The 14367-nt window shown below is 42.4% G+C and overlaps 1 protein-coding gene across 1 annotated transcript in view; it reads left to right on the forward strand.

Annotated features, from left to right (window-relative positions):
- Positions 1-7500, forward strand: part of Dipk2b (divergent protein kinase domain 2B) — a 48573-nt gene extending 41073 nt beyond the window's left edge. Inside the window, exons 4-5 of the mRNA XM_052171577.1 lie at positions 1302-1590; positions 2671-7500. Coding sequence (XP_052027537.1) covers positions 1302-1590; positions 2671-3011 — 630 coding nt within the window. The 3' untranslated portion in view covers positions 3012-7500. The remainder of the gene's footprint in view (positions 1-1301; positions 1591-2670) is intronic.
- Positions 7501-14367: the final 6867 nt, after the last annotated feature.

The raw sequence follows: 14367 nt of genomic DNA on the forward strand, positions 1-14367 counted from the left end.
CAGTCTGCTACTAAGATGAATGAACTAGACTTACTTTGTTTTCTAAGAAGGTAATCAAAGGGTAATGTGGTATTTATAGTTTTTGTTATCAGTTCATTACAGCTTCATTAAAACATGATCAACAGTTGAGATTCTAACATAGACATGGACTATTTCTACATGGTCCTACCCTGACATGAAGAGCTACAAGAGGCCAATAGGAAAATCAGTCTCCTCCAGGAAGAACTCCCACAGAGACTGTCCAATAACAAATGGTCAGCTCTGGTCACATATACATATAAGCAACACTAAGTGGACTCAGTAGGTTATATATACATGTGTGAAGATATACGTTCATAAATAAGTGTATCTGTGTGTAGCCATAATGGATTTTGGAGAAAGAAGGGGGACACAGGAGGAATTAGAGGAAGAAGGGAGGGCTGGGAGTGATAGAGTTGCAGTGCTCATCTATAAGGTGCTTAAAAAACACTATTTTAAAAACTGGTCAAGAAAAATCCAGGTAGGATTCCCTCCCCACTTTCCATCTCCCAAATCCACAAGGTTAGAACACTTCCAAGGAGTCAGGCTGAGCGCACTCCCCCAGATCAGTATTTGTCTATCTGGAAACTTCCCTCCAGTTGAGAAGAATCTTTGATTATGTAGTTTTTGGAGCCAGGCAGACTTGCTCAACCCTAGCAGTGGGGACATCCAAGGAACAGCCATCTACATGCTCCCTGTCCTAGCCCAGAACAAGGTACTTGTATTCTTCTATTTATTCATGAGCTCTGTTGAGTCAGCTGGCCTCAACCCACCCACCTCAGCCTCCTGAAAAGCTAAAACTATATACATATGTGATACCCTGTTTGCAATAGTTTGTTATATTATTATTATTATTATTATTATTATTATTATTAAAGTTACCATGAAGTTGATCTTGTATTATTTTTCCCATGGCCACTAAGCAATGATATCTTGGAAATTGCAGACTAGGCATATTTTTTTTAAATGACACAACTTAAAAGAAACATATTCCCTGAATCCAGAATATCACTGAAAATCACTGAAGGTTGGTTAGCATTCTCAGGTCCCACTTGGAAAAAGTGAAATCTGATCCACAGCACAGAGGAGAGCAGCCTCCTCCTTCCTTAATTCTTTCTTCCATTAGCAATGCACTACCAAAGAGGAGGAAGGGCAGGGGCCTTATCACATGGCAAAGGTATAAAATGATGAGATCCAGGCTGGCAGTGAGGGAGAGGGAGAAAGCAAGCTGCCTCTGGGAGATTTTTCTCTGTGTCTAATGCCTGTTCCTTCTGGCTTGGCAGATCTTCCCTGGAGCAGAGGGCTGGCCGATGCCCAAGTACCTGGGCTCCTGTGGTAGATTCCTGGTCAGTACCAGCACCAGACCGCTGCAAGAATTTTATGATGCTTCTCCAGAGCAGGCTGCTGACCTTGCCTACCAACTCCTCAGGGTCCTGGAATCCTTGAGGAGCAATGATTTGAACTATTTCTTCTACTTCACCCGTGTGGATGCAGGCATGTTTGGCATCTTTGACAATGGGCATCTGTTCATCCGGGATGCCAGTGCCCTAGGCATCATCGACAAGCAGGAAGGTACTCAGCATGGGTTTGGCTGAGCAGCTGTCAAGAGGGTTGTCAGGGTAACCAAAGCTAAGGAGGAATGACCTGGGGGTCACACTCCTGGGCCTTTGCACTCTGTGTGTCACAGAGTAATCCAGTTTTGTGGATGTTGTCAGTCATCAAACAATGTCCCCACTCCCCCATTTGAATTTCAGTTTCATCTTCATTTCCTTGCTTGTGAGAAACACGGTCCATTGTGGTATGAATGTAGATGAGCCCTCCCAGAACGGTTCTGTATCTTACTCATACACAAGTCACGAGTTCCTCTCCCCTTGAGCTTTTCTCCTTAAATGTTCTTAACCTTAATTTAAGACATAATTGTCAGCCCATTGCACTAGTACACTTTGCAATCAGTGTTGATACACTGACTCAGTAAAGTTTGAAAATTACAAAACAAGGAACCAAATGAGATGTGTATGACAGTTATGTTTCTCACTGTTTATGAAGGCTCAGCCAGTGTTCTAGAGCCCATTAACCCCAGCTTCTCAAGGTGACCAATTTGCTGAGCACAATAATAGGACAAGAAATTTTTCCCATTTATAACACTTTTTTTTTCAAAGAGCAAAGATAGAGAAAAGAAACACCTTTTCTCACTTCCTGATTTACCTTTATTAAGAATAATCAAATTAGAAAAAAGGTTGATTCCAGAATATTCAGGCTATGCAAACATATGCAATCTGCTGAAGGCATATTCTGAATGACATGCCCCACCAACTTTCTATTTTAAATGTGCAATGAAACCAATCCTAATAGCATCCTTAGTTCCCTAATTCAGTAATTCATATTTCTACAATTATAGCCCAGCTTCTAGGGTTACAGTGGATTTCCCACGCTTGAGCCTTAGCCTGATTGTCAGAGAATGTTACTCAGTGCTGTTCTCTGAAGGGACTGTTGTGGTCCTGAGCCCTAAATCTTCTGGTGATAGGAAAATTCTTGGAGACTAAAGCACTTCTCTCAGCAGTTCTAAATGTCAGTGCCCCACCCTACCCTACCCCACCTCCCACCTGCAAGAATAGTTTGTACAGTGTCTGATAGTTTCCATTTCTCTTCTAGGCAGCCAAGCAGCTGCCAGGAGCGGAGAGAACGAAGACATTTTTAGCTGCCTGGTTTCTGGCTGCCAGGTCCAGCTCTCCTCCTGTGATACCGTCCCTGAGAGGCAAAGCCTTGTGCTGGTGTGTCAGCAGCTGCTGCCTCAACTTCTTCGGGGAAAGTTTCCCTCCTCTGTGCAAAAGGAGATAGACTCCGCTCTCAGCCTGTGTAGCAAGGATACCAGCACAGACCTAGAAGTTCTTGGGGCCACCAGTCGGCTGAAGGACATCTTGAGATCTTTGAGAACCTGTGATCCTAGATTTGCCTACCGCTACCCAGACTGCAAGTATAATGATAGATTCTGAGTGGCTGAAGGGAAGATCTGCAAGCTCCACGTGTCCCCAGTTGAGTTACTGCCAAATTGTAAGAAGCAATTCCGTTTTGAATATTTAAGGACATTGATTTCCTAAGAAACACACAAAACTTGTGGGAGAAACTCCGACACTGCATGACCGACCTCATTGGCTAGGACACCATGGCTGAGTCAGGAAGTGGTCATGGGAAGACCAGGTGTGAGCACTCAATATCTTTGAAGCTCCATTTTCTGTATATTTTCCCAGACTTTTGCAAGTTTAAAGAAAACAGAGATGTAAGGAGCCCAGAAACACAATTGTCACCCACAAAGCATGTTCCAGAAGCATACGCAGATAGGGCAAGTGAGAAAGTCCCGTGTGCTGGGAGGCTGGTGTAGGTAGCAGGCAGGGTGAAGGCGGGGCTTCGGGCCATTGGAACTCAAGCCCCCCCATTCCCACGCTCCTGCATCTGTGAAGAGAAGAGACTATTAGCCAAAAGGCTGTCCTCACCCACCACCAGCTCCTGAACTCTCTGGGCACTTGGGACTCCTTATGTATGTGCAGAAGTCACCTCAGGACATGGAAAAGAGCCAAGGGTAAAAAGAGAAAGGGGACAACTGGGACCAATGTGCTTGCTTTGATCCTCTAAAAGCAAGGGTCAAAACCCAATTACCTGAGTTTTCTTAGAGGATATGCATACAGGGGAGGTAGAAGGAGGGAAACAGGCAAAAGCTGAAAGGTGAACTCATGCTACAGTTTAACCATCAGCAAAATGTAGGCAAAGCAGGAAAGACTGTCTGGGCATCTACAAGACCAAGACTGAGCCATACACCAAAGGAGCCCCATATCTCCCATGAATATGTCCACCTGTGTTCAGGGCTAGGCAGAATAGGCTGTGGTAAGTGTGACTGCAGCTTAGTTGCAAAAACAGATTTGAGAACACAGCAGCCTGCAGGCATTAAACAAGTTCCATTGCCATTATAGCTGCAGCCTGGGACCAGGGCTCGCTCTCTCTGCACGAGTTGATGAGTCCTAGAACTCTCATCCAAATGGGGCCTTGCAAGTCATTATAAAAACATTTGTTTTCAACCAATGGAATTCATTTTACTCAACAACTACTTTCCTGTACCTTTAAAGTACATGGCTTATGGGTCTCTGTGCATAATATTGTCTGCCCTCCATAACAATCACAAGGTCTCTTAGACCTTTATCAGCCTCCCTACAAGGCCTCTACTTGTGGGGATTGTTTGGTCTACCTCCTTTCTTCTACCTCTAAATCAGAACCTTGGCAGTCAGAATACCTGGCTTAACACGCCTCACTGCATACAGAGAGCAACAGAGGCCCAGGGAGGCTGTGATTGCTGAGATACTGATGAAACTCTCCCTACCAGTCCATTCCCTAGTTCCCTTATTCACCAGTCTCAGACTCTCATCATGAACTATACAATTCTATTTTCATTCACATTTAAAGTTGAATCCCAAGGATCCCATCTTGTGGTATACCGGATAGTCTTTCAATGTTGCTCTTTCACAACTGCTCCAGATATTGTCCCATGGCTACCACAGTAGTGAGGATAACAGACCAAGCTGGTACCATGCCTGAGAAGCTTTAAAACTGGTGTCCTCTGCTGGCTATGGAGAATGAAGTTTGACCACATCTCCTACCTGCATTATCATGATTTTCTCTCCCTACTGACTTGCTCGAATATGTGATTCTAGGCAGCCTTCTGACCAGAGAACCCAGAGAAGGGGCTATAGCCTCAGACTCTCCAAGGATGCACAGGGACATAAGACTGCCCCCAGGATCAGACCCCCTCATGTCAGGATCAGCCTATCTCAATAGAACCATTACTTTTCCACAGAAGACTGTAAGCAACTTTGATTTAGGCTCCACAGAGTTGAAAAAATGGGACTTACAATAACCCTCCTCTTACCTCTCTACTATATATCTCTGGGGAAGGCAAGAAGGAGGGAATGGGTCCTCTATACCAGTGGTCTGGGACTCTGAAAAATTACACTTCAAAATCATGGAGCAGCTAAATCTAGGAAGGAAACACAGCCCTAGATACCTACTGAGTCAAAACAAAGAAATCCTTTGTCCTCTTTGATAAATACCCAGAAACAAGCACAGAACAAAACTACCTGAATATCCCCAGGAGGTGAGTGGAAGATTGTTTTTAGTATTAACTAAAACAAACGCTATGGGTTTGTGCAGTTGAGTGTTTATCTTCAGTTCAGGCCAAAGGAAGACATAACCTTTCAGGCAGAGCCTAACACTTTGGAGTGACCCAGAAATGGCTCCCCATCTTTTGCAAGATGAGAAGGTTAAGAAGTCCCTTACCCATCCATTTTGCAGGCAAAAGCAGACCTTTTCTTGCCATCATGATCAAAGATCAGACTGTCTCCTAGGTGCTCTCTCCAAACCATATTTTCCCTACTCACTCCCTGCCATCTGTTGATTCTCTGCCCATCCTTCCTTGTGATAGACACAGAACAGAGATGCCAGGCCTCCCTCCACAAGAGACGCCTCTTCCTCCACTGCAGGAGTGCAGGTGGCAGGCAGCACTGACTGTCAGCCCTTTGGGCTCTGCCTTGGTCACTCTGTGACTTCACTTGAGACCACTCCTGTCCTAAGGCACATCAATACCTAGTCACTGGGCTTGTAATGAAATGTGTTGCCTCAACCATTTTGACCCACTTAGCTATAAACCAGATGGGTAATTTTTTGTTCTAAAACTCTACTTGCATCAGACCAAGACTCTGCTGGGCCTGCAGCATAGTCAAACTGACCCTGCCCCCCTCTTTTTTCTATGAATTCTTTTCACAGGTGTTGACTAAATAAGCACCAATGAGTGGCCAAGATGGTTGTTCCACAAAAGCATGTTCACGTCTTAATCACATCTTAAGCTGTGACAATTGCCTATATGGGAAAAGATGTGGTTAAGGATCATGGGACTGTACAGAATTGTCTAGGTAGGTCTTAAATGGAAGCCTGAGTGTCCTCATAAGATGGAGGCAGGAGGACTTTTGAGAGGGAAGAACCAGGGATGTGAAGACAAACGTCAGTCAAGACTGGCACAATGCTACTATAAGGCAAGGAACTCTAACAGTCACCAGGAAGTGGCAAGGGAGGGATCCTTCTGCCAGATCCTCCAAAGGAACTATGGCTCTCATGATACCCTGATTTCAACCCAGTGAGACCCAGGAATTGTGAAAGAATACAATTCTATTGGGCTGCACCACCTCCTTCATAGTAATTTGGTTTAGCACTTGCAGGAATCCAATACACACTCTGAAGTCTACTGAATATTAGCATCCAGAGAGCTTCTCCTACAACATTCACCCACAGTCCTCTGTGAGCAAATGGAAGGAATACTTGAGTTAAGGATGTACTGCAATGGTAGAGTACTTGCCTGGCAAACTGGGGCCCTAGTTTCATCCCCCAGTACAGCAAAAGCATGGCCTGGTATGGGGAAGTATAGGATGGATCCTTATCCAGAGCTGAGGACTACCTTCCTCCAAAACTCTAGACATTAATGAAGACCCTGCTCAGTCTTATGATTATTCAGAGGCTTTCTTGATAGTCCAGCTACCAGAGAGAACTTTCTGAACCTTGTCCCTGAAATTCTGGTCTACATGTTTGTGCCTCCTTTGAGTTTTGAGTTTGGCTTCAGGAGGATCTGTGTCCTGCTTGCCATCCAGCTCAGAGCTTCCTGAGGTTGGGGGGGTGTGATGTGAAGAGCTTTGTGTTTTCCAATAAAAAGGCAGGGCTAGACACAAAGCAGAGGCTAGGAAATGCTCCTACTGAGAATAATGACTGTCTTCTTCAGCCCTTCCCTACACTGTGCATGCACTATCCTGGCTACCAATCAGAGAGAGCCACTTCTCAATAGCCAAGAGACAAGTGAGTCAGCATGCAAGAGACTTCAACCGGAAGAGAATTATAATCAGTTATATTCTACTGACTGGGATTTTGAGTGGAGGCATTATTTTGCCTGTTTATATCAGCCACACCTTTTAGCCTGTAGGCTGGGCTGTTTGATTTGTGGGAACCAAAGAAAAATGGCAATGTGAGATGGATCTATTCAGAAACAGTTCATAGTCATAAGAAGAGACACCAAAGCTAAGCCGAGGCTCTTTGCCATGTAGGTTACAGGCTCACCAAGTAGGCGAGGGCTGCAGATACACTCCTTACACTTGGCATTGAGTGTTGCTACCATTTGTTGGAGGTTCCTTTACCTTCCACAGCCAAAGGGAGCAAGTGGAGGACAGAGGTGAAATATAATACATGCTTACAGCCTATGAGATCAGACTCAGGAGAGTGTAACAACACCCCAGCCCATGAGTATAACTGTACAGGAATATGCTGGTTTCAGTGGTTTGGTAAATATGGTAATTGTTGAGTCTCCTGCCTGTGGTCTTTGAACACCTAAACCTGAACATTTTCTCTGGAGTTAAGATAAATGCTATGAAAAAAATAAATTCTATGTTGTTTACCTTTTCCAGGACTTGCTTTTTTTGTGTGCACACAGAGGATTAGCTTTACTCTTGAAGAATATTGTTCTCTGTAAGTCATGTGATGTCTCTATTTGAGGCCAAACATAGGAAAAGAACAGAGGCTGTCTCCATGAATGGAGACACACAATGGCATCTTGGAGGAAATCCTGATTTGTTGTAGAAATTTTTAATTCCAACAGGAGTTTCTACCCTGCCTTAATCATTCAGTTCCCTGATAAAAGACATGCACAATCTTTATTTACAGTAAGCCTTAAACAGCACAAGAGCTAGGCACATATCTACCCTCTATGCTATTAGAATCCTTTCGATAACCCCGAGTTATTACTATGTTTCATCTGGGCTGCTCTTAACTCCAATTGGCCAGCCCACGGGACCAGGCTTTTATGGCTCACCTAACCCATGGTGGCTTCTCTCTCCTCTTTCACCTTCTCTTCCTTGTGGTTCTCTTCCAACTCCAAGCCTGGGAAACCTAATCCACATCTATGTCTCTTCTGCCTAGCCATTGGCTGTTGGCATCTTTATTAAATAATCAGAAAAAAATTGGGGACAGGCTCACTTGGGTCTACGTGCAGACTTCAGGTCTTGGGAGCTCACACTTAGCACTACAATAGACAGCAAGACCAAACCTCAATACTGATTCCAATCCAGGGAGCCCCCACAATGCCTCTGGCTGTTGGATAGTCTGACTGTGGCCATTTGGGGTACAGTCATGAAAGATAGCTGGGCAGCTTCCATCCCTCCCTCCCTCCATATTCTGGCCATCCAGCAGGCTCAGGAGTAAAACTTCCAGAGAATGTGGTACAGGGAGCCTTGCCAAGACTACCTGTGCTCATTATATGAAGATAAATGAGGACATCTCCTCCCAGAGAGCACCAGCGTCCACCTGGATCATGGTGATATGGCTCCCCTACCCACTCTACCCCTGTTGTCCACAGACTTTGGCCCAATTGAGCTTACAAGAATATAGGATATTCTCTGACCAGCTTGCAGCTCTTGAAGAAACTTTAAAGCACAGGAAAAGGTTGACACCCAAGCAGGGGACAACAGCATTTGCTGATGCAAGAGCTCTCCAAGAAAGCAAATTGGAGGCATTGCTCAGTGAAGGCAGGCTATGCCAATGACCCATACATTAGAACTTTGAAAAGACAGTAAGGAAACAACAACATTCCTGTTCCACTCAGGTGACCAAAGAATGGCTTCAAGCCTAGACTAAGACCGGAGAGCAAGCATGGCAAGCCCAAGGGAAAATTGGCTCTGGGAGAAGACATGGACCCTTTGGGATCCTGCTACAGTCATTTGCAAAAATCAGTACGTCAAAGTTATTCTTTGCGGGAATGATATTAATTGCAATTGAGTAATAAACATATTTGTGACAAATAATTATGCACTATAATTGCAAAATGTTGGAAACACCAAAAAGGTGGCTACACAGAACAGAGGCAAAATGAACTACAGTGTATCCACACAACAGCATGCCATGCCCTGTACAGAGGAATGATGAAGGGCTCCAAGAACTCACACAAGGAAAAACACCATGGGTATGTAGAGGGAGTTAATTTTTGTGTAGGAAAGATGACATGTAAAAGCCTATTTACATGCTTGCTCACTTGAAATGTTCTAAACTAGATGCTATGAGAAATTGGAAGTAATGAGTTGATTGTATATCTTAGTGCATCCACAGTCCAGGCTAGGAGACAAGTGTGCCTGGAGCTCCATTAAGAAAATGGCAGCCTTTGGTTTGGGTGGGAGTAGGAGATGCTTGGTCATTCTGTCTGCACAATGTTCATGTTGTTGTTTGTGTTAAGACAAGAGTACAGAGTGGCCTTGTTTTGCCTTGATCCATCTTAGTCAAAGAGGGGCCTTGTTTGATTTTGGCAATCTGAGAAATTGTTTATGTCTAAGGAGAAAACAAGGGCTGTACTGTCCTGGCCAAAGCCAGCTGTAGGCAACATCGAGGCTAAGGTTTAACTTATCTTGCCAACCCAACGCCACCTCTCAAGGATTTGCATCTCCTTTTCTGTAGGACACTTGGTAGAATTCAAATAGAATCTGTAGGTCAATAAACAGGCCTATTATCAATGTTAATTTCTGAGTATCAGTGAAGATTCAAGTTAAAAGATGTGTTAACATGTGAGGCACCTAATTGAACAATATAAATGGATTCTGCATTCTATTTTGTAGCTTTGCTATATGTATAAAATTATTCAAAAATAAAGACAGAATTTTAAAAAACATTAGTTAACCCTGTGTATGTGTTTGTGTGTGTGACATGTGTATGTATGTGTATTGTATGTGTGTGTATGGTATATGTGTATATGTGTGTGTGTTGTGTTTATGGTGAATGTGTATATGTGTATGTTGTGTGTATGTGTTATATATTTGTATATGTGTGTGGTGTATGTGCATATGTGTGTGTTTTATGTATGTGTATATGTGTGGTGTATCTATGTGTGCCACAGCATTCACGTGAATGTCAATTCTTTCCTCCTACCATGTGACTCGTTCAGGTTGCCAGTCTTGGTAGCAGGAACCTTTTACATTCTGAGTCATCTTGCTAGCTCTAAGGGTTTTATTTTATTTTATTTTTAAACCTTAGCTCATAGAGCAGAAATTAATTAGCACCACGTAGAGAGGTTAGCTTGCATGTCAGGGTTGTGCTGTACAAAACAAAAACATCTCAAAAATCCAAAACACTATCTGTGTGACAAGATGGCCCTGACTATGAGAAACACATGGAAACTGACCGGGCATCACAAGAGGATTTGGGTCTCCCATAGGAGGTATAGTCTAGGGCAGAGTTCATCGGATAGAAACATTACTGTCTAGTCCATTTCCATTGTTACTGCCATTTCTCTCCATCTCTTTGATCCAATCTGTTTATGTGAATGTATCCATCCTGAGACCAGTGCTGCCTGGACCACAGTTGAAGACAGCAGACACATGGAGCTTCCCTATGCCCATCTCAGATCCTTTCCCTGTTATACACAAACCACAGTGACCCTTGGAGAGCAGCTGCCGAGCACAGCTTAACCCACTCCCATCTCCCTATCCTGCCATCTCCACAGTCATCATTTGGCCAAATCTATCTGTTTGAATCTTGCCTGTGCCTATAACAATTCCCTGAGAAGAAAAATTACTCTTTAAGAGGAATTGTGCCAAAAATTAAGTCAGTAGTATTTGGCTTGTCAAAATGGCAAATATTTTAATGTATTTTTTGTAATGATCCTACCCAGGGCAGGCAAAGTTTCAGGAAAAGAGGCAAGCCATGAAAACTTTGTAAGAATATCATCCCATTGAAAAGCAATTTGGCAAAGTTTATCAAGAGTCTTAAAAGGGGAGTGGTGGTGAGAGCAGGGAGAAAGAGCCTAAAGGGGGATGGCACATTTTACCCAGTAATTCCACTTCTGGGATGCAAGCCAAAGGAAGTCTTCAAGAATTCAGAGAAACGTATGTACAGGCTGCCTGCAGAAATCTTGTATTATATATCCATGACATCTACTAAATGAAAATAAGTGGTATTTTAATAAGTATAAACTACAAGACAGTATAACATGGAAAAGGAGAAAACAGAACCACAAATTTGGAAGCCAAAAAGCAAATAGTTTAGGACCAAGAGAACAGGATCCTAAACTGGCAGCAAAGAATTTGAAAACCAGCTTAATTCATACCAAAAAAAAAAAATCCCTTTTCTCCAAAAGTTTGAGACTGACAGTACCAGATCACATCAGAAACGAGAGCCAAGAAGTGGCTGGAGTCTGGATAAGGCTTCTTTTTAGAAGGAATTGGATCTCTGTCCCATCCCCAGTTTTCAGATCCAAAGTCAGGGCCCTCAAAGATTAACAACAGCAACAGCAGCAGCAGCAGCAGCAGCAGCAGCAGCAGCAGCAGCAGCAACAACAACAACAACAACAACAACACTTCTTCCCTAGACAGTGTGCACACAAAGAGGGCCTGAAAGTTTATATGCAGGGGAAGGGAAATAAGTGGGGAAGACTGTATTTTCCCCACCCTCTCTCAAACCTCTAGGCTGGAGAATAAGGGAGTATCTGGCTTCCAGAACCTCATGCAGGAGATTGACATCCGAAGCTCCTTGAATAAGGCACTCACCAGGTGACCACCAGGAGGGCTCTGGGCTTTCCAGAGTCATCTTTTTCAGTTTCCTCTGACTTTTGTTTTCCTTCTGGTTTTGAGTCTCGACATTATTTTGAAATTATATCAAACCTTCAGAAAAGCTGATAGAAAAGTCCAAATTCCTCCATGCATCCTACATCTGCATCGCTCACTGTTGCTTTCTTCCCCGTGCCTGCTTTGTCAGCTCTCGCTGCCCTCTTCACCTGTCTCCCTGTCTCCCTTCCTGGATGGCTCTGATGCCTCATGCTCCGCCTTTTATATCCACACTCTTTTCTGAAAAATTTTGGAGAGATTATAAATGTGCCCCTACATGCTCAAGTCCATATCCTAAAAGCAAAGGCTTCTATAACCACACTCTGAGGACCCAGACCAGAGCAGTACCACTGGAATCCTACTAGCTGACTCCAGCACGTCTTCAATTTTGATAAATGTCCCCCAAACTGTTCCTGAAGAAAATTTGTTTTTTTGAGTTTTGTTTTTCCTGTCTCAGGATCCAATCCTGAACCACACATTGCACATAGTTGTTGTATGTCCCTGGTCTCCTTTAACTTGAAATGCTTTCTCCACCTGTGTATATGTGCTTCATCACTTCAATGTCTTCCTTTAAAGTGGAGAGGCTGCTTGTTTTGTAGAATGTTATTCAGTTCGGGTTGTCTGATTCAATTCGGGTTTTGCAATTGGAGTAAGAAGTGACACTGCAACTTTGTCACTATGTCCTATCACAGGGTGTATGACATCAGTTTATGAGATGATTGGTGATGTTCATGTGGTTAAGATGACCTCTACTCACAAACCTCCACTGTAAAGTTAACATATAACTTTAGAGGTAATACTTTTAAATTATCAAAACAGCCTCTATTCCTCAAACTTCCCACCTACTAATATCAGCATCCATTAGTAGCTCTTATCTAAATCATCTGTCACTATAATGGTTGCCAAATTGTGACTTACAAATTCTTTTATTCTGGTTCCATTGATTGGTTGCAATCTTTGTACATAAAGAACTTTTCCTTTCCACCTACTTACTATTTTATGTATGGACTAGTGAGTTCATATTGAAAAGGTTATAGTTCATTGGTATTTGTTTTAATGCTCAAATTTTTCTCAGAGGTGGTGATTGCATTGTCAGGAACACTTGATACCTTAAGATGATGACTTCTAATTTCTGAAGAAAGATTATTTCCAACTTTGAATAGTTGGTTGTATATGTCTATCCAAACTATCCAAAATATTTCCAGGTATTCAAGGTCTGAGTTTTTCTTTTTAAATGGCCTGTCATAGGAAACTATCAGAGGATGTGTTTTGCTTAAAGAGCAAAATAGGTCATAATAAAGAAGATGTGAGTTGTAGGAAGGCAGAGAGCTAGAATCCAGATGGGCAAGGATTCTAGGACACTAGTAAGGTCCTAGAGTCAGCTTTGCATCAGGCATAGACACACTCAGGAGAGATCAAATGAATTAAAAGGTACTCCCTCAGGCAGAAAACACAAACCCAAGTGTCTACTGTTTTCAGAGAAAACTTAAGCTGGTGAAGAATTTAGATTAAATTAAAAGTAATTATAGTTGAAAAACACAAGTAAAGGCATTTTAGCAATTAAGTTCCGAGAAAAAAATTTTAAAAAATGCAAAAAATAAAAAATGTCTATTGTATACCTTGTGGGGGACCTTTGAATGGTATTTATGCAGATGGGATGCTTTAGAGACAAAAACACTGATTTAACTGAAGTAATGGTATAATCTATATTGGGAATATAGAAAAGACCATTATGAGAGGTGTGAGCCCCAATACTTTTCAAACTATTCCACAAAATAGAAACAGAAGGAACACTACCCAACTTGTTCTATGAAGCCACAGTTATGCTTATACCAAAACCACACAAAGATCCAACAAAGAAAGAGAACTTCAGACCAATTTACCTAATGAATATAGATGCAAAAATACACAGTAAAATTCTTGCCAACTGAATCCAAGAACACATCAAGACAATCATTCATCACGATCAAGTAGGCTTCATCCCAGTGATGCAGGGATGGTTCAATATATGAAAAATCTATCAATGTAATACAATATATAAACAAACAAAGAAAAACCACATGGTCATTTCATTAGATGCTGAAAAAGCATTTGACAAAATTCAACACCCCTTCAAGTTAAAAGTCTTGGAAAGATCAAGAATTCAAGGCCCATACCTAAACATAGTAAAAGCAATATGCAGTGAACCAGTAGCCAACATCAAACTAAATGGAGAGAAACTTGAAGCAATCCCACTAAAATCAGGGACTAGACAAGGCTGCCCTCTATCTCCACATCTATTCAATATAGTTCTCGGAAGTTCTAGCTAGAGCAATTAGACAACAGAAGGAGGCCAAAGGGATACAAATTGGAAAGGAAGAAGTCAAATTATCACTATTTGCAGATGATATGATACTATACTTAAGCTATCCAAAAAACTCCACCAGAGAACCCCTACAGCTGATAAATAACTTCAGCAATGCTGTATATAAAATTAACTCAAAGAAATCAGTAGCCTTCTTAAACTCAATGGATAAACAAGTTGAGAAAGAAATTAGGGAAATGACACCCTTCACAATAGTCACAAACAATATAAAATATCTTGGTGTGACTCTAACCAAACAAGTGAAAGATCTGTATGACAAGAACTTCAAGTCCCTGAAGAAAAAAATCAAAGAAGATGGAAAGATCTCCCATGCTTGTGGAT

This window comes from Apodemus sylvaticus, chromosome X, assembly GCF_947179515.1.
Source record: "Apodemus sylvaticus chromosome X, mApoSyl1.1, whole genome shotgun sequence".
Taxonomy (NCBI): domain Eukaryota; kingdom Metazoa; phylum Chordata; class Mammalia; order Rodentia; family Muridae; genus Apodemus; species Apodemus sylvaticus.